Here is a 24309-nt window from a genome sequence, read left to right as displayed (position 1 = left end):
CAGTTTTAAAAGGACATTGTTGGGCCTGATAAAGTGGCCTGACATGCGAAGTGGGTTGTGCATTAAATAAACATTAGAATAAGTGTTTGCCATGAGAGATAGAGCGCCACTTTTCATCGCATACATACTGCAGAACGTTTTCATGTGGTATTCACCATAAGCAGATCTAGTTTAAGGGCCATCAATTAGCCTGATTGACACATAATGTCTTCCAAACTGTGCATTCTGTAGCAATTATTTAATGCTAGGTGAACGAAACACATAATTATATGCACGCCTGTTATTTTCATGTAGTGTTTTCAACAGTTTATGTTATTATGGCGAGGGCCACGTGGGTCCCTTGAGGGCCACGGGGCCTTTGAAACAGCATTTAGACCTTCACGTCGCAGAATTGAAGATACAAGTTTATGGAAACAGTTTGAATGAATTAAATATGACCATTTGTACTAAGATGCTGTGCAGTGTCATTATTGTATAATGGGGGTGTTTAACGGGAACGTTCATGCAGAGCTGGGTATTTAAAACGCTGTTTAGGTCACACTACGTGGTTTGACATCGTGACCCGTTAAGCTCGAGCGCATCAAACCCGCTGCAAAACACGCGCGCGTCCTTGCGCGCACCTCGTGCCTTTTGGTTTCCTCAGACCAGCTTCGCTCCCATCGATCTCACCATGTGTGAACACGCATCGGTGACTTCTCCTTCTCCCTGCAGTGTGTGAGGGGGGGTGGATGAGAATGAAGCACCCCCCCCTCGCCCCTCATTCCTCCTCCCCCTCCTCCCACTGACGCGTCCACCATAATTAACTGTGTTGCGCCACTTCGTCGGTTTTGCAGCGTAGTCAGAGACGAAAAAACCCGCAGCGGCGCCTCGGCTCGAGTCCGGGAGGAGCGACGTCAACAAGTGTGAGTTTCTTCATCGGTGTTCTCACGACACGCGCGCGCGCGCACGCACACACACCTACACTTACACGTCCACCCACACACACACAACCAGTTCGTCTTACAGCATGTCCATTATTCTCGTTGGACTGGCAAAGGGCATTCTGGGAAATGTAGGAAACATATCAATGATTGAAATACAGGTCAATGGGCAAAAGGCGTAACATTTCTCTTGAGTAACGCAAAGCGGTGACTGTTCTTGTGCTCGCTATCTGTTAAATATCTTGTTTGTACAAGATAATTGTTTGTAATTGTTTCCACTTGTGTGACAAGATGATCGCTTGTGATAAAACAAAGTAAATCATCTGATATCAAGAACATCACTTGAACGAACTCGTGCAATCCTCCGCACGGTAAACAATATTTTGTTCATGCAAGATCATCATTTGTTCAACCTTGTGCGCAAAAGAAATGAGCTGACGTCTTGTTTGTTCAAGATAATACTTGTTTTCAGCTGAAAAGATCCACATCTTCTGCGAAGGAGATTAAAAAATGAGATAACTTCAAATAAGGTCTAAAATCCAAAGGTCCATTTGGGGTTTGAAATGAATACACCACCCGGGGAAATTCTCTCAGCACGGTCCAAATTAATTTTAAAACACTTTGAGGATGGATGTAAAATCAGAGAAGAACACAATAAAATAGATTTATTCCCTGGTTGCCTCATCTGATCCGATTGTTCAATAGGATGTGAAGTCTCTTCAGCAAAGGCAATGTCACAACATTTACAGGTTAGTTCTAAATGCTCATCTGATTCTATTTAGCAGACTTGAAGGTGTTGATTTAATGTTATAAAATAGGTCATATTTCATCATTTGAGAAGCCTTCTGCAAGCTTTCATTTTTGCTTTGCTAGCAAAACAACATCAGGGGCAAAATAAGCTGAACATGACAGCGAATGGACATTTACAACCAGGAAATATGTGCAGCCTGAAACCATTTTAACATCAATCCATATTCTAACCAGCAAACACCCCATCACTCCTTTGTGTGTGTGTGTGTGTGTGTGTGTGGGCGCTTCGGTTTAAAATGTAGGATGAAAACACACAACACGACCTGACAAAGTGTCTCCAGCGAGCGCGCAGCACTTCAGGGGGTAAAAAAGAAAGAAATGGGCCTGATGGGACAGATGGAGACACCGTTCCACACTCCGCCCTTTAAAAACAAGAGACTGAGACGCCGTCCGTCACATTACAGCCAGTGTTTAATTGGGTATTCAATGAGTATGTTTTCTCACAAGGCATTAAATGTACAGCAAACTACCACTATCGTCATACGTGGTGATGGGACCACTCCATGCCGGAAATAAAACGCCACATGACCACATGTCCGCCGCCGGAAAACACGTGTCCTGATGCCATGCACTAATATTGACCATTAGCTGTAAAAACCACTGAAAGAAAAACAAAAATAACAAATGCACTCACTCTGTATGATCCTTTTACATGAAGCCATCACATGGAAACGGGAATAGCACACGCACGCTTTTAGATAAGAAGACGACGACGGTGGCGACGATGTTATAAACAATGCAACGACGATAAGAACGACGACGACGACGACGACGAGAACAATAACAGTATTAAAGCTTTTCATGACCATATCAACATTCAGTGTATTGGAAAATACAATCCCAATAGACTCTTTGTATAAAAAAGAAGCTTTTCAAGTCAGCATGGAACAAATAACAGTTCGTTTCTCTGGGGGTTTTTTGGGGAGAGGAGGGAGGAAAGGAGGGAGGAGGGGAGGGGGTGACAGGAGCGGCTGTGCTTCCATAGATTTCGGGAGGACTTGTGTGTGTGTGTCTGTGTGCGTGTTGGGTCGAGCGAGGGGTCCTGGAGGTCCTGCCGCCGGCGGCGCCGGCGCTCTATGTGGCGTAGCGCTTGGTCCACTGTTTGGCTATCCGGTCGTGCTCCGCTCTGTTGGTCAGGTACTGTGTGGCGATGCTCCCCACCAGAGGGTCGGCTGAAACACAGGAGAGATCCAGGAGGAATGAGACGCGGGGTTTAAACACAACGTAGAGTAAATTAGGTTCAAATATAAAATGTCTTTTCTAGCTTGTTGTTTTTTTTTTAGTTGCAGGTGTTTTCAGGGTGCAAAGAGAGGAGCAGACACCTTCATCATAGACGACCAGCCCCATAACATCAGCACACAGCAGCCTGGATTCTCTCTGGCTTTGTTAAAAATGGGAGGTTACCTTACCGACAGGACAGCCCCCCCCCAGGGGGAGACCTGCTCGTGGGGGCCCTGTACAGGGTTAACTCTGGCATGGCGGCGGCCCTTTCCCGGGGGGTTTGATTAACTGTCACTCTAACCCCCCCCCTGCTTTAATGAGCTCCATGCCGATGATCTCCACCTCCTCGCTGGGGGGGGCGGAGGGGGTGTAGCAATTGGGCTGATTTGATGAGGCAAGAGGCGGAAAGAGGGGGAGAGTGCGTGTGTGGAGTTTGGAGGGTACGGCGATAAAGCGTCTTTTGTATCGCACTTTAAAGGAATCGCCTCATTTCATCTCGCCGACATCTGAAAACGTGGCGGAGGAAGAGGAGGAGGAGGAGGAAGAGCTTTTCTCATTTTCGAGAGTCTACACGGCAACGTTATCAAAGAGGCCCCCCCCCAGAGAGGACCCGAGCTATCATCAGAGGTCTTCACAATCAGCACTATCACCCCCCCATCTCCTCCCCCACCATTCACATGTGCAACAACCCGTCATTCTTCTTCTACCTCTCCTGCTCCGCCGCATTTCTCCATCGCTCTTTCACTCCGAACCTCTGAACCGCTGTGATTCTGCGCTTCTCTTTTTTTTTTTGGTTGTTGTGCTGCTTTTGCCACCTGATTGTTTTACTTGGTCGCGCCAGCAGAGATTACCTGCGTTGGCAGCGGAGGAGCAGTGACGGCTTTAACAGGACTATAAAAGACCGGAGTGGATCTAATTTGCTTTAAAGCCGCCGGTCCTGGTTCAACATTGATTCTCGGGCAGTGAAGGGAATATCAATGTTTGCAAATGCTGATGCTACAAAAAAAACCACGCTGGAATATTTAGTTTCATGAACTTAAGCTCTCTACCTTTTCTTACTCGATTTTTACTCATCAAAAAATGACTTCCGTCACTTTCTTAAATCAACAAGAGGGTTCTTCACTCTGAACCGATTTTCTTTCATTTCAACCCGGCGATTCAGTTTGTCTTTCATGAGAAATTGTTTTTGGTCATAATTAACTTCTGAATATCAAATAACCTTCCCCCGAAAAACCGTTTAGTTTCAGGAAGTTAAACACATTTTTTTTGGAATATATATATATTTTTTAATGTTTAGTTTTTACACATCACGCGAGCGCTATGACCTTCCTCTTCTACTGTGTAGAGTTTGATCCCACCACATCTGTTTGGCAGCATGCATTGGTATGAATTACAATTTAATAACGGTCCAAATGTTTTGAGGTCGTTCCTCTCTCGCGCACTTTGTGACAAATTGCGAGCTTTCTGTCTGCACGAGGCGGTTTGGTGATCACTAAAGGCTCCGCCTCCTCCCGACCGCTGTCGCTCATTTGTAATTAGTCGTCAGTTACATCCAGGAGATCTCAGAGGGAGCAGCAAGGAGACCAGGTGAGAGTGTGTGTGTGTGCGTGTGTGTGCGCGCGCTCTCACCGGGGTTGCAGTCAGTGAGCAGGGAGCAGATGGACAGCAGCACCTTGGAGATGGTGAGGGCGGGACTCCAGTTGTCCTTCAGGATGTCCAGGCAGATCACGCCCTGGCTGTTGATGTTGCAGTGGTAGATCCTCGTGCGGAACGTCACCTGGACAGCCGGCGGCGAGAGTGCGTTAGAGCGGCGTCGGCGAGTCATCCTTTTATTAAGGATTTGCATATTGCAACTTCACATCTACGACCTAACAAAGTGACGCTCATGATCAGAGAGTGTTTGTCAGATCTTATCAGTTAAAAAAAAGAAACCGTCATTCATTTCCAGTGTCTATTTTAAATCACTCGTTTAACCAGCTTGTATGCTTTTTACTTTTGGAGCAACGTTTTAAATTGTGCAGCACTTCATATTCTCATTTTCAACTGATAACTTTCACAATCAAACAAAAGGCTCCTCAATCATCACGTCGCCAACATTAAATACAGATTTTAAATAGTAACGCACAACTGGAGCGACCACGCAGACACGCGCGAGCCGCCCGCTGTAAAACACGCTGTGACTCATTTCCAAAAGTCCAAACACGCCGGCGATGGACGTCTTCCGAGGAGCCGATGCGCCGACAAAACATCTGCCTCGTCTCAGTCGCGCTCCGGATGCTCAGGTCGACGCCGCCGCCGCTCGACCGAGCTGCACAGAGCGCCTGCGTCTGCAATCTCCGAGACGGACCGGACCCGCGGAAAAACCTTCGACCTCTTTCCTGTAATTAGCGCTGCGCTCCTCCCTCTGCTCGCCGACGGGCGACAAAAGGCCGTCTCCTCCCCGCTGAAAGCCAGGCCGCCGTGACGAGAGGCGCCGCTGCCCGGCACCACGAGGCCCCCCCCCCTCCCTCCCTCCCCTCCCCCTGCCTCCTCATCTCGCGGCTCATTCCGATGATCAGGTTTATGCGTTTCTGGACCAAGCGGAACGCTTTGAACTTGGAACATAGAGACATTGTGCTTTTAGCGAACATCTGGACGAAAGGGAGGAGCGCAGATGTCCGTCTTTCAGCTCATTCTGTCAATGAAGTACTTCACAATCTACCGGTTTGCAGACGCAACAGGAGGAACTAAGAAGCAAAGCCGTTTTGCATTAAATAATCTCCGGCAGCTTTCAAAGGTTGTGTGAACTCACAGTGCACGACTCCATAACGCTGGACTACTAGAGCGTCTTTTTCACAGTAGAGCGCGCCGTAAAAGTCCCCTCCACCTCTAAAGTGCCACATTTGGCGTTCTTCAGCTCAGGTCTGTTCATTTACTATATCTGCAGGGAATAAGGAAAAAGTCCTCTCGGGGCGAAAAGCAATCGAAGTAGGCAGTTTCATCGGGAAGGGTCGGTATAGAGGGGAGGGGGGGGGGGGCCACCGGCCCAGTCTGAGCTCCACTAGGCGGCCCGGTCTGAGGTCCAGTCCTGGCCCCAGTGCCGGCGCGCTGCGCAGCGGGGAAATGGGAGGGATATCGTGCAGGGGGAGATAATGCACGCGGCCACGGAATTTAGCGGAAAGCCGCGAGGAAATTAGAGCTGGAGGGGGGGAGGAGGAGGAGGGGTGGGGGGGTTACGTTAGTCGGAGGAGCCTAATCTCCCGTCACTGGCTGCTCCCGCACAAACGGTTCCGGCGGTGGAACTCATTCACAGTCATTCAGGCCGACGGCGTCTTTTAAGAATAAATAAAAGATGTGAAATATAAGTCGGGAATTTTCAAAGCTTCACTCGCAGCTTAAGGTTGTTTTCAACGCCTGCTGAATCAGATCTTTGAACTCTGGTGTTGTTTTGGCAACAGCATATAGGACATTTTTGAATAAATACCCGGTTCTAGTATAATAGAGTGTTGTATACGTTGTATAAAAGGGCTTCTTTAAACAAAACCTTTAGTCTTTTATACCTCACTAAGCATTCCAAGCTTCTATTTGCAGTTTAAGCTCTCTAATTAAATAGTAAAATAACCCAAATTATGACTCATATGAAGCAACCAAGCGTGTGATTAGTCACTTTAAACTACGCACTCAAAGTCCTTATTGAAACAGGATGAACATGGCAGGTATCCTAAAATATTTCCATGTCGACTCTTTCCTGTTTTGTTTTCTTCATCGCGCGCCTCCAAATAGCAGCGAGCGTTTCCAGGCTCAAAACCAAAACCCTGGGCGCAGAAACAGAAGCACGACTCAAAAGTGTGTGTGTGTGTGGGGGGGGGGGGGGGGGGGCGCTGTCAGCTAGAGTGATGTGTAAATACTGACACACACTGGCGTCAGCAAAAACACACACAAAGACACACACACACGCACACACGCACACGGAGCCTCGCTGGAGGGGAGCCGAGAGGCTTTCAAACAACATTCCTCGTCATAGTTTCCGTTAATGAAATTCACTGTTCCTGTGGGAGCCGATGTGCTCACAACGAGGGGGGAAGCATTGCTGCCACAATGGAAAGGGGGGGGGGGGGTACGTAGCTGCAAGGCGCCACTCACCTTGGGGGGCTTGAAGGGGTAGTCTGGTGTGAAGGCGATGTCCAGGAAAAACACCCCCCCCTCGTAGACGGAGCCGGGGGGGCCCAGGATGGTCGACCTCCACTCGTAGATGTTGTCTCCTTTGGGGCCGGCGCTAGGATCCGGGAGGGAGAAAACACGGGAGACTTTAGTCCAGCGGTTGAGGTTCAGTGAGAGAAGAAGAACGAATAACGTGATTATCAGCCGTCACATCGGGGGTCCGCGAAATTTTTGGTTGATAAGACAAATTTTTTTCTCCACAAATTTAAATGTCTTCAGAATCAGAATTGTATTTATTGTCTTCTTTATTGTTGCACATTAACATAAATCCAACATATTGTAGCGAACGGATAAATTAGTCCGCAAAACACACATCCAGCTTCCCACAGCAGCTCTCAAGCCGGGCACCGGCTCACTCACAGCTCCTTTCATGCTGATACGACAGCAGAGGCACCAGCCAATCAGATTGCGTTCATGCTCACGTAAAAGCGCAAAGCTGAAAAATAAAAGATGGCGGACGAAACTCTGTAGAATAGGGGGTCCCTGCTCCATCTCGCCATCAGTTTGGGGGTCCTTGGCCTGCAAAACGTTGAAGACCCCAGCGCTAAAAAGCTTAGACAACTGGCATGTGTACACGTAAGAAAGGCTGCGATCAGGAGAAACGACGAGTGGGATCAATGTCATGTGGGGGGGACTGATCCAACAAGCGTTCACACACACACACACACACACACACACACACACACGAGGTGTCGAGCAGCAGCGAGCCCCCGGTCTCCTAACCGTTCAGCAGCTGGCGAGCTCCATTACTGCCTCGATTTAGGAAACACACACACACACACACGGCTGTGAGAAAGGAGCCACTAATCCAACTCCATCCTCTACTGGAATCAGGCACGATGCCCCGGTTGGTTTTCTTGTATTACTTTAACTTTCATCATTTACACAGATATAGAGCGTTAAGGGGGGAGGGGTGGTTAGGGTTGGGGGTGGAAGGGGGGGGTGGTTAGGGTTGGGGGTGGAAGGGGGGGGGTGGTTAGGGTTGGGGGTGGAAGGGGGGGGGGGGGGGGGGGGGTAGGGTTGGGGGCGGCGGCGGCTTTGCTCGAGGTCGAGTCGTGTTTCTGTGTCCCGTGGCGTTGGCGATTGTGCTTTGCGTGTCTGGTGAAACCAGACCGTGGCGCCCGTATTGATGCGCTTCAAACACATCGGCTCTTAAAACACACACAACTTTTGACCCGCAACTTTGAAGCACGCGGAGACAGTTCTTTTTTTTTTTTTGCCCGCGGCTGGAATCTCGGGCGTTTGTTCTTGCAAAGACGCGGATAAAGAGAATTATTAATAGTATCATCATGAATAGTTTTAAGTGGATTTTAAACTGTTTTTTATGGGCTTTTCTGAAACAGACAAGAACAAAACTGTGAGTGAAGCACAGCCTTTTGTTACAAAGATGTTTGTTTTGGTGATTTCCTCTGAATGTTAACCTCATGAGACAAACCACCAAGTGGAGTTAGTCACACAGGCCCAGTTCATTTCCACAGAATATCCGCTGCTGGTGATCCAAAAACTGCCGGGTCGTTTAAAATCAACCTGCAGGCCTCTTTAAGTCGGTCCACCACTCATTTTCCTCCCCACTCGCGTTCCCACAGTCCAGTCTGCAGCATCTGGGAATGTTTAGAGCGTTTCGCCGGCGCCCCCCCCTCCTCTTTTCCTCATGTGCCTGCAGCCTGGTACGGTCCGCCCCGACAGGAGGGGATGGATCCATGGATTTGTTATATATGACGGGCCTCTGAAATCCACCTGGGGCGGAAAACTCAAACTTGAGATGTTCATAACGAAGGCCAAATAACAACGGCGGGAACCCACAGAACGACTCCCGCCTTTAATAACGGCCGCGGAGGGCCGAGCGCCCTCGCTAGTTGCCTGCTGTGCGTCCTCCGCTAACGGGGGGAAAAAATCCCCAGATGTGCCGAATGTTCACTGATGTCTGAACTCGAGCGTCCGTCGGCCCGCCGAGCGCCATGCGAAGGCTCGTGGGCGCACGCCACGGAGGAACGGCAGAATGCGAAGCCACTTACTAACGAGGTGTCGGATTACCTCATTAAACCTTTATCTGGCGAGACAAAGTGAGCCCTCTTTTCACAGCGGCTCCGGGCTGCGCGTTCACGCCCATCGGAGGAAGACAATCGCAGCCTTTTACTGCAGCGGTTGCCCCCACCCCCCCCCCCCCCCCCCCTCCCCTTCCTCCTCAAGGGCACCTCCACGGCGGGGGAGCGGAGAGCACTTTTCTCCACTGAAATGGTGACCATCTGTAACGACGCGTTGTCCCGCGCCGCTCCGATTGGCCCCACTTTCAGATTACGTTGACCCTCGATCCCGCGGGATCCCGCCTCCTGCTGGGTGACGGTCTGGCGTTGGCGTTGCTAGGAGCCGTCAGTGCAGGATGGGGGGACCTGAAAAAATCGTTTTGCTAATGTGATCTCCGGGATCAATTCCCCCCCCCGCTGTGTCATCGGCCAGTTTGCACACTGCGACAGCTCGCGAGGGGACACGTTACGTCTTCACGTGTTGTACGTCGAATAGTGATCTGTGGTGTGGTTCGTTCCGTACACGGGACACGTATCGCGCTTCTGTCCACCGTGGGAGAGGATCGCTCCTCTCTTACTCTCCGGGACTCATTCTTCTGTACGCAAAATACATTTAGAACAATCGCTTCAATCGAGAAAGAAAGAATGAAAGGACAGACTTCCAGCTGTCTGAAGCCACGGCGATAAACACTCCAAACCCCCCCCGAGTCACGTCGAGACCAGTGGAGCCACATTCCGCCGCCACACCACCCACCCAGTGATTGGAGGGGGGGGGGGGGCACAAACAAGACTGTTTGCAGTTTGAACAGAGCGCTCAAACACACAGGAGCTAGAAGGCAAAACCAGCGAGCGAGTGCGTTCAGCTCCATCGTCCCCGTTGAAACCCGACAGGCGACGCGAATCCTAAAGTTTGATGTTTTGCAACGCAATAATAAGGTATGCACGGACAAATGAAAAAACGGCTTCCTACTGCGGCTTAAATGATGTCAGCTTGAAGCGTATTGTGTGTATATTTGCAGCTGCATCCTTCAAAGACCTGAAACTGCGGATTACCACAGATATACAACCTATGCACACAAGCTATTATTGTATGTGCACAAGAGCCATATCTTGTGTACACAAGATATTAAACTGTGTGTCGTGAATATTATCTTTTCAGGACTTTGTACTCAAGAGTCACACCAATACTGCAGGAAGGAATGTTATGCACAAAAACGACCAACAGATCTCCGGCCAGTTTTGGCATGAAATTATGGAAGATAAAATCAGCAGAAGCGGCTCCACAAAGCCCTCAAACCCTTGATAAGAACCGCTGTTGGTTTCTAGTCTTCAGCGACCTCTGTGACCTCTGTGCTGTGGCATCATTTATCTTTTCACCCTCAGCGGGTGTTTCAATAACTACATTTGCTGACCATCTTTGTTAAGTCACGTAATGTAACAGCTGAGAAGCTCGAGGAATTTAAAGGACGATTAACGTTGTTATTGGACAAATGTGAAAGTAGCAACACACTCTCCTGCACCGATCAGCAAGCAGGCGTTGGTGGAGACCAAATCCGAGCTACAAGTAGAGGAAATGTTGCCCGTGTATCCGTCATGACAGAGACATAAAAGGAATAAGAAATGCTAATCTCTCTCCTTCCAAAGCCTCTTCTCTTTTTAACTTGCTTCGGATTACAGCCGGTCCAAAATGAACAATCCATTAACATTTAAAGGCATTCAAAACACGGGCAGCTGGGACAAGGCCCAGGACAAGGTGGAGAGATTATATCTCTGCACTGGCCTGGGAACGCCTTGGGATCCCCCAGTCAGAGCTGGTAGATGTGGCCCGGGAAAGGGAAGTTTGGGGTCCGCCGCTGGAGCTGTTGCCCCCGCGACCCGACTCCGGATAAGCGGAAGATGGATGGATGGATGGATGGATGGATGGGCGGGCATTCAACCAGTTAGCGTGATATGAATTGAAACCGAAAGGTTTTGCGGGTGAGTTAAAGCTCAAGAAACACTTTGAGCACTCTGCCCTGTACACGCCAACTATGCACCAGAGTGAAGACTACATTTTCCAAACAACCATTCGCCCCTTAAACGAGCCATGGATCTCATCGACCAGCATTCCGTTATTATTGTGGAAACACCTCGGCTGTGTTTCTGCGCTCAAGGGCGCTGTGCAAATGTCAGAGGCTCAGCGGGGAGTGCAGAGAGGAGCTCCGCCACACGGACGTGTTACAAAACAGGCAAAAAGGAAACGTGTCAGGAGACAAGTCCGAATCCATCACGGCGAGGCAGAGAACCAGCCGCTTAGGTGTCGCTGGCTCGCGACCCGAGGAGAGCGCGGAGTTGTTCTACCTTTAGTGGACGTGTTTGACCACACGGGCTTTGATCCGAGTACAAATGTTTCTATGTAAAAATAAGGGTGACCTTAAAAAGAGGTTGTGACAGTTTAAGCAGAAACGCAAAAAAACAAAAAAGGTTACATATATAGATAAAATATATTTAAAAAAAAATATATATATATATACATGGCAATTATCTTTAAGATAATCTTGATTTGCTGCTCAGTAAAATAGGACATTTTAATCAATAATCGCAGTGAGATTTAATGAGTTCCTTCCCGTCACTCAGCATCCGCTGGCAGGCAAACGGTTTTAGCCTCTTATAGGGGGTTAATGATTAGATCGCTATCGCACAGCACCCTTTGACAGGCGGGGCGCAGGCGAGTCCATGAAGACGGGCCGAACATCCGCGTGCGATGAGATTCAAAAAGACAAGCCAGCGGGACGTTGTCAGCCTCGGCTCCAGGACCAGAGAGGAGAGGACGGCGGAGGATGGAAGCCCACTGGCAGCATTACCATCGACTTACTCTCCAGCCCGGATGGCTAATCCCCCCCCCCCCTCCAGATTACAAGATAACTGGATTAAAACCTGACAACAAATTATACACCATCGCACGGACTCTAATTCATACCCATTAAACACTCAAAGGGCCTTCAATGGCTTTGAAACCTTCACTCCCAAAAGGTCGATTACATCCATAATCTGATTTTTAGAATATACGAGCGTCGTTGTCTCTTGTCGGCGCGAACGGGCCGTTGCACTCAATTGGCCCCCAGGAGGTGAAAGGGCACCTTTCCAAGTAGCCCCGCCTTCCACCGACCACCACCCAGTCCCTAGGGCCCCACGGACTGAGCCGCTGCTCCACAGAAGTATTCCTCTTCTCTGTTCCAGAGAGGGCCAGCGGCCTCTTTTCTGCGCAAAACGGAAATACATAAAGCATGAGCCTTGTTGCGAGGGTTACCGTAGCCGTTTGTTGGCACCGGTGCGATGTTCCACCCCTCTGCACCGAACTCTCCGATCTACACTAACGGCTGGCGCATGTTTCTGCGTCTGCGTCGTTGCGTCGAGGCACTCGTTTCAATTCATGGTTCTAAAAGTGTTGCAGAGCGATTCACCGCCAGAACAACAGGTGGAGTCACGTGTTTTTGAAGACGACCTAGAGAGTCACGCATTTCTTCCGACAAAAGTTCTTAAATCTGCTCCGTTCTCTCGTAAACATTCTTCGTTTTAATAATGGCGGCATCGGGCTATGAAAGAGGAAGCGTGAGACTCCGTAAAGGACGTGGTTAGCGGACCAATCGCGGCCTGGTGCGCTGCGGGAGGCTTGCGTTGCTTTTGATGCGAGCCTGGAAAAATGGCTCGACGCACGCAAGGACGCAGGGAGGTGTGAAAAGGCACGCAAGGGACACGCAAGGGGGGGCTTGCGTCTGCGTCGCTCTGAAAACGCAGAAGCATAAACTAGGCTTAAGAGCACATCCAACAGCTTCCCCCAATCATTTCCAACCCTGGAACCTTGGATCCCTACAAAACAAACCATCCCCGGTAACGCAGAAACCGTCCGGGTGCTTTGCGTACCATCATCCCTATTCGCCATTTGTACCACTTTTCGTGACAGCAGAGACCGGGGAATCCACTTGGGGACCAATCGGGGAGGCAATGGGACGCCACCAGTCACCAGTGGAATGCTGCTCCCTTGGATCTGGTTCAATAACATCTCATAGAGTTCGAGTCTAGGATGGAGATCTTTTCATGATAGAACCCCAAACCTACACTGGGCAACGAACCGGACAGCGTCACCCACCTTATACGGTGCATTTTAAATTGCTAATTAACGACAAAGTGCTTAATCCCCCGGGGCTCTGGGAATACCTGCGCAATCTCATTAAGGGACACTCACAGGTCCCAGGCATTGGTGGACCATCAACTTGTTGGTGCGGGTACAATTAAGCCATAAATCTCTGGAGGCTGTTCCTCCCGGTTTAGCAGGATTTCAAAGCCTCATTTGCGAGCGCTAGCCGGCATCATCGCGGCAGTTATTTTAATGAAGGGCAGACTCAAGGTCTCTGGGAATGATCCTTTCTAAAAAGCCACCAGAGAAGAGGGGGGGGGGGGGGGCTGCTTAAATCCCCTCGAGATAAAAGCTCCTTTGATTCCTTTGTTGCTTTAGCTAAGAAGGACCAAGTGTTGGCTCGCGCTGGCTTTTGTCCCTCTTCATTTGTCTCGGCTATAGATTCACAATGCGCCGGTTCACTGGGAGCAGAGGTAACGAGAGAGGAAGGTCAGCCACGGTGTAACTCGGACACCCTCTAACCTTTGAATCAGCACTAAACCAATTGCACCCCCCCTCCCACCCCCCATTGTCTTGAACTGGTTGCTTGGCAACGTGTCATCCATGCAGTGGCTCTTTGTGCGGGTCCGTGAGAGGAATTTCCATGGAAACAACAACAGCGGCGGTACAGGCGGTCGCAACCGCTTGCATCACCTGAAAAACCAATGGATGAATTGATTCATCTGGGCTTGTGGCTCATCATCTACAAATAGGCCCTTTGGGGACAAATCAACAAACATTATGCTATCAAATCAGCCAACAAGATCACACGAGAGGCATCGAGGCACAGATTACTTTCTAAATGTTAGTGACGGCTCATGTGCAGGCGTCGAATCGAATCCACTCCCTGCATGCGCGTTCTAATGAGCCCTCAAATAAGAAATGAGATTTCCATCAATATGGAGCAGTTGGAAATGAATTAGACCGTTCAGACTTTGTGCCCGATTTGCTTTGACGGCGAGCACCGGTGGTGCCGTCACAGAAGCTCGTCACTCACTCCGGCGTCTTTGTAGAAACACAGCGACGTCCTCACGGAGGATGTAGACGGCTTACTGCTCACCGGATGAAGGCTGACACGGTGAAGATAACCCAATGAACCCAATGAACAAACGGACCTTGGTTGTATTACTGAAAAGCCATACGGGTGCAGATCTGCTTCTACCGAGGGCAGACTGACGCTACACTGACCAAGCCCCGCCTCTCGAGGAACCAGCGCCGTTACAAAAGAGTTTCGTTTATATCTCGTACTAATGACGCAATCGTCGAGCAGTTGGGTCTCCGACGATGCGCGACGCAGTGGACACCGAGTGTAGATACAGCATGCTTTGCCAATAAAGGAGACGTCTTTCTCCATTACAGGCACACTGGAAGGTTCAGCCATGCCGAAGGGCTCTTTGAGGAAGGGAGGGAAGGGGGGAGGAGGGGGGGGGGGGGGTCTCCGGCTCTGTGTGCTCCGTTATTCGCGTCGGCTCCCGCCCTTCTCTCCTCTCCCCTCTCGCCATATGCATATCCAGCCTTGTTCTAACGCTCTCTTCTGCAGACTCACAGATGGGTTTTTACTCTTCCAATAAATCAGCCGGAAATGGGAGGAGAGAAAGTAGACCCGCTTTTCAGCGGAGTAAAGTGTGCCCTCGTTTTTACTGTTCGTACTGAATTAAACAGCCGATCATGAATTAGTTGTAGCGTGCACTGGTATAAACTAATCATTTTGTAGGATTAAGCAGTAATTGGTTTCCCTTTGAGATATAGAATACATAAATTGCATTGATTCAATGTAATTATAGTGTTCTTATCTAATGTTCTGTGGGGTCTTTACTTTGCATTTTATTTTTTAAGGGTGAAAATGCTATAGATAAAATGTAAGAAATTATACATTTAGTTGTGAAAATATCTGTAGTCCCATTATATCAGTAAGTAAAGATACCTAATTATGAAGAAAGTTATCTTTCAAATTAAGGCAATTTATATTGAATAACAATCTTGTATTGTAATTCAATGATTTGACCAAATGGTCTTTCAATTGCAGGGATGGAGTCATACACGTATTTGAAGATAACATCTAGCACCCATACTATCATCCATACATCCATCTTTACTTCTACCACTAACTGCCACACACTGACTTTCACTGTCTCGCATTTTTGTATGTACAAGAAACAAAGATAAGGCCTTCCTCCTAAAATAAAAAGCATTAATAATGGCCGACTTCTACTATTCATTTGGATGTAGCACCTTCTGTTCGTTCTCTTACAATTATCCCGGCCCACCGCCTTCTACTCAGGTCACTGTGCACAACTTGACACTGCACATTTACCTCAGGAATTGGATACTTCTTTTTTTTAAAAATAATATTTTGTAAAAAAATACATGAATAAAAGTTACATGGAACATAACGGTTTTCTGTTAATTCTTTTTTTCTGTTATAGGATTCGGAGAAGAATACATGCAGGCATCGCAGCGCATTTCTTTCATCCCATTCCGACGCCACGGCCGTCCGGCAATCCCAATAATGTGCGTTGACCCTGACGAGGGCATTTACGTCACGCCAGGACTCTTTTCCCCCCCGATTCATGTCACCAAGTCCACCAGCACACCGATCATCGATTGTGAAGTTTCACTGTGTCGGACGTCGCCGAAGCTTCCGGGGAATCCGGGGAAAGCGTGTGTTCACCTGGAAAGATCCATACGTGCCCCCGGCATCGGCGATAGGCCCATCGATAACCGCTGGACAAGGGACTCCCCTCCCCTCCGTGGAGTGAGCGGTGCGAGGAGCTGCACGCGGCGGTTGCTGCCGGTTTGCACGTACCGTGGTAAGCTTTGACTCGCTGTGGCGTGATGGCCATGCGGTGGACGTTTGAGGAGTGTTCTCAGTAACTGCTATTTCTACGTTCCATGTAAATAGTAAATGCTAAACTGTATTTATAACAGTATATTATAAAATGTTTTAGACTGCAAAGATGATGAACAGGCTGAAGAACATCCTGCCTGCACCAGGAACAGAAGATGCACCAGGAAGAAGTGATTCTGCCAGAGTTATGAATCATAGACTCCTACACTATACGACTATACACTATTTATTGTCTTTCTGTTCATTTAAAGTGGAGCGGAAAAGCCAACGAGCAGCTCTGCAGGCCAAGATCCAACCGACCAACAGGTAATTGTTGTGCAAGTCTGATGTAGCGTGTCTGAACACATCATTACTCAGTTTAACAAAGCGTTTTGCATTAAGCCTCCCTTATGCAATACAACAGCACAAGAGGAGAACTTTCCACCCTACTTGGATGGCAAATTCTAATTTGGGGTTCCACTACATTATATGAACTTATGACCCTCCACCAACAGTAGAAACAAAGATGGATTATTCTCTCCTGCAACGACCGCCTGATGCAACGTGTGTTTGGTTTGACACAATATGCAATACAGACGGTGCTCAAGGACACACGGGCGTTATGTGCACATCACTGTAGACTGTAAAGTTACCACGGGGGACATTAAGGGCTTACAAAAAGAAGTTAAATTTCCTTATCTGATGAAAACAGAAAGAATAATAACGAGGATGGTCATATAAACAAAGTAAAAATAAATATTGCAAAGAACTAATCAAACAATACAAAGTTTCCTCATCGTGAAATTACTTATTTTTTTGTATTTTAATGCAAATGATGCCTTGATGAGGATTATCCACGCGCGTAGATTCCACCCAAAGTCAATGCACAGACGCGACTGGTTGCAGAGGAAGCACATTTGTAACAGGCGGCGCCGGGGATGCCAGGCGAAAAAGCGACAGGAGCGAAGCAAATAACCCCCCCACCCCCCCCCCCCCCCCCCCCCCCCTCAACCTTTGTGCGATTCGGTGCTCCACACTGTGCTGTATTTATCACCGCGCGCTCCCCGTAATATGCCCTGATGCCTCGTGAGCTCCACTTCAAGTAAAGTGAGGCTATTATTATCTATTTGACGTCCAACAACGTTTCAATAATACATCAGTCTGCTTCCCGGGGCCTCTACAAGAGCCTGGCTCCGCCATTACGGGGCCCTTAAGAGGGACACACACACACCAAGGTCACAGACCTGCAGACTCAGCTCGCTGAGTAAATGTCCTCAGCTGCTCTCCCTAAAAAAAATATGAACGCATTCCCGTCAGTGTCGCCGTGGAGACGCGTCCGTTGGGTGAGCGAAAACTGCAGCTCTATCACATTAGCATCATGTGTCATTTGGCTGGATTTGGGGTGTGGGGGGGGGGGATGAAATCCCTGAGCGGCCTCAGCCGCGGCCATCATGGCGACATTGATCAGGTCGCCCTGCGAGCATCGATTCGATGTCACTCCTCTGTTGTGACGGGCTCCCATAGAGCGCAACCGCTCATCGCCGGCAGCGTCCTGCTCGCCCTCCCCCGTCGCTCCCACCGGCCTGGGGGAGGAAGAAGGGGGGGGCACGCCAGGGCGCTAGCAGGTGAACGCTAAATTATGAAAAGTTGAGGCCGGTGAGTGAAATGAAGAGATCTCCGCCTACAGTGTCTCCTCTCTTAACTGCTTCTCTCTGCACGTTTAAATCGGACTTGGCGAACCTCCCAGATTAATTCCCTTGGTTTAAAAACAATAAACAAAAAACAGCAAAAAACTAAACTCTCTCTGACAAAGTGGACAGAACTCTGAACCGTTTCTTCAAGGCGGTTTACGGATCGTTAACTTGTCAGGCACCATTCTGCCGAACAGATGTGTATTTAGCCGTTGGGAGGCCGTAAATCCCGCCTGCAGAAAGCGGCCTCCTCCAGCTCCCTGATCTGTCCGAGCTACTTCACACTCGGCGGCCGGGACAGCTGGAGACCCGAGGACCCGGCGAGCCGGCCTCCCACTAAGAATGAGCAAACAGTCTGTGCAGCGGATCCATCTGCGGTGGATTATGCAACCCGGGTTTTTTTTTTATTTTGCCTCCAGGAAAATTAAAGAGCGTTCTGACAGCCCGCGTTTTCTCACCGCTGGATGCCCAGATTAAAAGTGAAATTAAATTCTACTGAATCGTTTATGTAATAGAATGCGGAATGGCGCCCCGGGTCATTTACAATCTGCAAGTGGTTTGCACGGATGAAGCAACATTACTCTTGTGATAAATTGACCCGACCGACCTGTAAAATTACCCGGACATTTACAAATAAAGTGCACGTCCGAGACCGGCTGAAAAAAAAGGTAAAGACGGCTCGTTAGCTCTCGCATCACAAATGCGGAATACGTTCAGGACGAAACCGAAGAGTGCAAATGAAATCGATGCAAAGCGCTTTAAGTCTCCAGGCGTCTTCCGCTCACTAAAAAAAAAAGAGCCTGTGTGCTCAGCCAACCTGTGTTAATGAAAGGTGATGGATCAGAGATGGCGCGGGACATTAGCATTCAACAAGCTCGTCAGCGCCTTCCTGATGGTGCCGTTTATTGGCGTATCAGAGAGAAATGCCTTCATCAATAGTGCGTTTCCATCCGACCTGACACAGGATCAAGCAATTACACTTCCCAGCGAAAAAGCTTTCAAAGATTTCATCACTTTGTGGGAATGTGGAATGAAATTAGGGAGATCGTAAAGTGTTTTTAAAATGATGGTAAAAAAAAAAATGGACCAAAATAAACCCGGTTGCAGTAAATTGAGCTCAGGAACCAACGAGGAGCTGCAGATCTGCGTCCTCCCCACCCTCCACCCTGGCAGCTGCTGGGGATTGGTCACCTGAACGCAATCAAAGGCCGGGCAGGAAGCGGGTCCTCTGCGTGTGCGTGCACGTGTGTGCGCGTGTGTGTGTGTGTGTGTCTGCGTGTGCTGGCTGACCAGGTCGGGTCTCGGCATGGCTGCCTGCGTGAAGCTTTCTGCCAAAACGGTAATGAAACCTCACCGCAGCTTTTCTCTGCACTGGAGCATTCCGCCCCGGTGCCAAGATCTCGCTGTTTACCCACACATGAGCTGCTCGCTCCCCCCCCCCCCGCCACCACACCACCACCACCCTCCCCCGTGCAGGGAAGGGAGGGGGTCACATGTGCTCACAGCGCAGCGGAGACCGAGGAGATCGAGCAACGAATGACTTATGATCCATTAGCTCAGCTTAAAGCAGCATTAATGCCCCCCCCCCCCCCCCCCCCCCCACACACACACACACACTCCCCAACCCCCCCACTCCCATCCGAGGCCTGAAGGTGATAGCTGTTGAAAGCTGACCACAAAAGGGCACATTAAGAATTCAACAACAGCTGCAAAACCGAGTGAGGCATGCATGGAGACAATTAACCGTGATTTACTGTGAGGACGATGACACACACCCCCTCGCCCCATCTTCTCCTATGAAACACACTCTTTGATTGATGGAGGCTCGGGGAGGGGGGGGGGGGGGGGCGGTGCAGTGCCTGGCGTCGGGGAGGCCGGCACGACTACCGTGAAACTCCACCTGTCCTCCTGCGGAGCGCTGAGTTCATCCTATCAAGGGCGGGCGTGAGCGCGGCGAGGGAACGGCGAACGCTCGTTGGTCTCAGATGGTGGGGGGGGCGGAGTCGAGTTGGCCCACAATCCCCCAGTGAAATATAAATTAAAATATGTCTGTCCCACAGCTGCTTGCTGACTGATTGGCTGATTTTTTATGTGAAGTGGCGTCCGGGGGAGGAGCCTGGCTCCCGCCGCACTATTGGCCCACCAGCACTGCAGTTTAGAGAAGCCGTGGCCGCGGATGAGAAACCGAGAATAAACAAGAGGGAAACGGAGTGGGAGCGCCAACAACACCAAACAGCTAAAGAATAAAGATTTTAGGCTTCAGATTTTGGGTCAGAGGTTCGCTTTTTTTTAACTTTTTCTGACAAGACGCGTCAGAAAATGGACAAAACTGAAATATTTCTTCAAGACGTTGACAGATGACGGATCGTTAACTTGACTGATTTGACCTGTCAAAGAAGCACTCTGGCGTTAAAATAGATGCGTAATGAGTCTGAGACCCGAACAAAGCGGCGACACGGAGAGGACATCCACGTAACCACGGATACCGGAAACAACTCGAGAGGTTCAGCACCTGACCCTTGACCCGAAAAAGAGAGGAGAGAGCAGAGACAGCAACACTTCGTGCCACGACAGGTTTTCCCCTGAGGTGGGGGGGGGGGGGTCGCACATTTCGGAGGCGCCTCTGGCCTCGGCGGTGCTTATCTCCCTTCTCGCCGCACAACCGGTTGGTCGAGTAAAGAGACCGTTTCTGACAGCGTCGCCTCTGTGATGCCGACACACACACACACACACACACACACACACACACACACACACACACACACACATTATAGGGAATTGCAGAGCATCTGTGTTTTTCTTCAAAAAGATACAAATGCATATTCCTTTGAGCTGCAGAGAGCAACCATGCGGTGTCCCCACATACAGGTCGCACACACACACACACACACACGCTTCACGCTAACAGACGTGTAGCATGATTAGCTATTAATAGAGTCGCCCCCCTCTCACAGGTGCCAGGGTTAAAGCAGGTGGGGTTTTACCGATACCCCACATCTGGTTTGCTCAGTCGGAGCATCGCGTTTTACTTCATTTCCACGGAGACGAAACCCCGTCCGACTAAACCCAGACTGGTTGAACGGTACCAATCAACGGAAGGAGTGAGTCGGTTCTCTCGGACCGGACCCGCCAGACGCCGTCCTGTCACGAGTGCGTGAAGTCGGCAGGAGCGCACGTCATTGGCTGGATGCATCGCTCCTCGTGGCTGCGGCTCAGGAAGTGTGTTTCTGTGCGTACCAGACATGAATGAAGTTTCCTCTTCAAGCGCGGGAGAGGATGTGGTACTTTTATATGCGAGCCAAATTGCGCGTCAGTTTGAGTAGAGCGTGTGTGTGTGTGTGTGTGTGTGTACACACAAGGGGGGATACTGCAGTCCTCGCTCTACAGAACAGGACGGCTTGTCTAATGAGAGGCTAATCATTCATCCAACACGGAGACACGATGTGCACAGCTGATATAAGCACTGATGATGACCTCATTCTCGCACACACACACACACACACACACACACACACACACACACACAGCACTGCAGAGACAGGCTTAGTCAACTGTAGCAAACTGCAGACAACAGAGGGGAGGAAATGAGCGAGGACGGAGGCGCAGAAATGGGCGAAGAAGAGGTGGGTGGGGGGGGTCGGTTACACAGACAATAAATAAGAAACGTTGGATTACTGTACAAGCGAAAGCATCGTTTGCTGCACCGAAGACCCGGAATAACACACCACATCGTGACACACACACACACACACACACCCCACCGGGCCCCCTCCTTTGTGTTCGCCTCCTAAACCACCGCAGTAACATTGCAGACCAGCTGGTTCGGTCACATATGGGGGTCCTTACCGAAAGAAAAAAAGACAAAAACACCTTCCCCTGTGGGTGCAGTGGGACGCAAAGGGACGGCGACGCGCGGCCGGGCGGGTGAACGCGCCACATGCACACGTATGTGTTTGTTATTGTTTACAGACTAGAATGAAAGAGGAAACCTGGTGAGTTTGAGGACCAGACCACCGGCCTCTGGTGGGCCTTAAAGGGGCAACGCGCCCCCCCCTCCTCCCCCCACCCCCCTCACGTGACGGCTGATCCGTCCGCTGATGAAACCCCGATTAAAGAAACGTGAATCGCGTGTGAGATGAGACGATGCCTCTCTATTTACTCAGCGTCCAAAGACTGTTTGTTTCCACCGTGGTTTCTAACATCACACGATTAGATGATCAACGCACTTCAACGCACAAGAGGCTTCCATGCCTTTCCAATCATCGCGTGTACTCAACTGCATTACCAGATAAAACAAAATAGTGTGAAGTGACCACGGGAAGTAAAACCACAGCCTGACGTCTCCTCTGATGGATTCAAATCTCCTCGAGCAAAGTCGTAAGTGAATTTTCTAATGGCTCAGTAAAGAATGGATAATACGTTTGGGAGCAGAAGCATGAAAGGTGCTGGAGATAGGAGGTGGGGGTATAAACGAAGAGAGATCTGTACATGGTGTGATAAAGAGAAGCGGGCTGTAGGCATGGAGGATAATTGGCAGGTCTCCCTGCAGGGGGGCCGCGCAGATCTTAAAGCAGCCATCGCCGCGCAGATGTGGAGCGATTCGACGGATCGCGATACCTTCAAACTCTCCACAGCGGAACGAAGAGGCCCTGAGCAGCAGTGTGCACCCGTACACCCCCCCCCCCCCCACACGCTACCACTAATACTGTTTATCCATTTGCTACGGCAGCGTTTTACATTGAGCATCGGACGCAACCTGGGCTCCTCTGGGGGGACTCTTTGTCTCTCTGCTCGCCGTCCGTCCCTCCGCTCGCCATGGGCGGGTGAACGAAGGCGGCTTCTCGGGTCCGAGCTGGGCTGAACAGCTGGTGCGCCCACGAGGGCGGCTGTTTCTGCCCCCCCCCCCCCCCCCCCGCGGGAGGCCTCGCAACGACAAATCGGACCTCCTCCCAATCGTCCGGCGAGGCTGCGGAAGCTCGGCCAGAAAGGGGGAGGAGCTACGTCCAACAGTAAAACACACTCAATGATAAAAAGACAAACTTTTGAAATTTCACGAAATAAGAAATGCGAATCAGCATATTGTTGGAGGCACATGGAGAAAAGAAAACATGGATTAAATCTGAGATGAAGAGTCATGAAAATAAACACTGCCCTTTACAGCGGACACACACACACACACACACACACACACACACACACGGTGACTCATCACAGCTGCAGCATCTGAACACAACACCAGGAATCACCACAGTGTGCGTGCGTCTGCTGTGATGAAGTAGCTGAAATGAACAATGATGTTGTTGACGTGCGAGTGTCTCCGGTTCAGACAAATGGCTCTAATCCGCCTCCCTCGGCTCGGGGAATGAAGAGAGTCGGTTCCGTATCGCTCTGATCGCTGCTTTTTGGAATCGGTATCCGGGGAGAAAAGCTCGTCCCTGTATTTATTTCATAGATATTACAGCGGGAAAGAAAGCCGCGGAGCCAATAACCTCCCGAGGGGGGACCCCGATTCACACGCCTTCACGGAGTCTGATTAGATTCCGTCTTAGAGGAAGTAATCTGGAAATATCATAAGACTGCTGCTATTGACTCTATTCCGCTTTGTTCCACAGACAACGCACTAAAGAGGGAGACACGCGTCCCCCGCTGGTGCTTTCGAGCGCCACGTAAAGACGTCTCTCCTCGTGGGTGTCACAAGCCGTAAAAGAGTCCGCGGCTGGTTTACAGCGGGCGTTATGAGAGGGGAGGGAACGATCAAACCGCCGAGGCCTCACTGACGGGGAACGTCACCGCCAACCTTACCACGTGACGCCCACAAGCGCTCTGCAGAGAGACACACGCCGGCTGTTTTACCGGTTGGTCTGAACAACTTTGACACCCATCAAACATACGTATGCCTCGGGGACGCCGAGCTGCAGAGCGACGGAACTCTGGATTCTCTCGTTCCAGCAGCCACGATATGAAACGAATAAACAGTATTGACAAATACTTGACAATATTATTTCATTTTTTTTTTTTTTGGGCCTCGCCGTCGTGCTCCGAGAAAAGTGAGCCGGCGCTTTGCGGCAGACAATGAAAGCCGAGTCGTGTTTTCGACTCAATCACATCTACAACCCGACAGTCACGGATCAATTTACATTCCTCTCATTCAATTCCGCTCCGCCGCGACACTTTCTTCTGCCTTATTGCTTTCATTTCGGAGAGATCTGCGCTGATATTTCTCTGGAACACACAAGGTCTTTTTAAGAACGACAGGAGAGAGAGAGAGAGAGAGCGAGAGCATGGCCACCCCCCCCCTGGAATCCACTCATTGTTTCCCCTCGGCCGATGGGGGATTCTTATCAAAACGCTGCCAGGGCCATCATGAAAGGATATGGTAATTATGAGAAACACACACACACACACACACACGCGGAGCCAGGAAGGGCGACCAAGCACCGGGCTAATATAATGTGTCTGG

General features: G+C 49.9%; 2 protein-coding genes across 3 annotated transcripts in view; both read right to left on the bottom strand.

Moving 5' to 3' along the window:
* rpl15 (ribosomal protein L15) overlaps positions 1-24309 on the bottom strand; it is a 338976-nt gene that overhangs the window by 12002 nt on the left and 302665 nt on the right. The gene's annotated exons all lie outside the window — the stretch shown is intronic.
* Positions 2124-24309, bottom strand: part of LOC120826312 (ubiquitin-conjugating enzyme E2 E2) — a 29753-nt gene continuing 7567 nt past the window's right edge. The window contains exons 4-6 of the mRNA XM_040188481.2: positions 7074-7206; positions 4581-4728; positions 2124-2902 (exon numbers count right to left, since the gene is read on the bottom strand). Of these exons, the coding sequence (XP_040044415.1) occupies positions 2805-2902; positions 4581-4728; positions 7074-7206 (379 nt within the window). The 3' untranslated portion in view covers positions 2124-2804. The remainder of the gene's footprint in view (positions 2903-4580; positions 4729-7073; positions 7207-24309) is intronic.

This window comes from Gasterosteus aculeatus, chromosome 10 (assembly GCF_964276395.1).
Source record: "Gasterosteus aculeatus chromosome 10, fGasAcu3.hap1.1, whole genome shotgun sequence".
NCBI lineage: Eukaryota > Metazoa > Chordata > Actinopteri > Perciformes > Gasterosteidae > Gasterosteus > Gasterosteus aculeatus.
The sequence above is the reverse complement of the archived record's forward strand: the minus strand, read 5'-3'. Positions and strand labels throughout refer to the sequence as shown.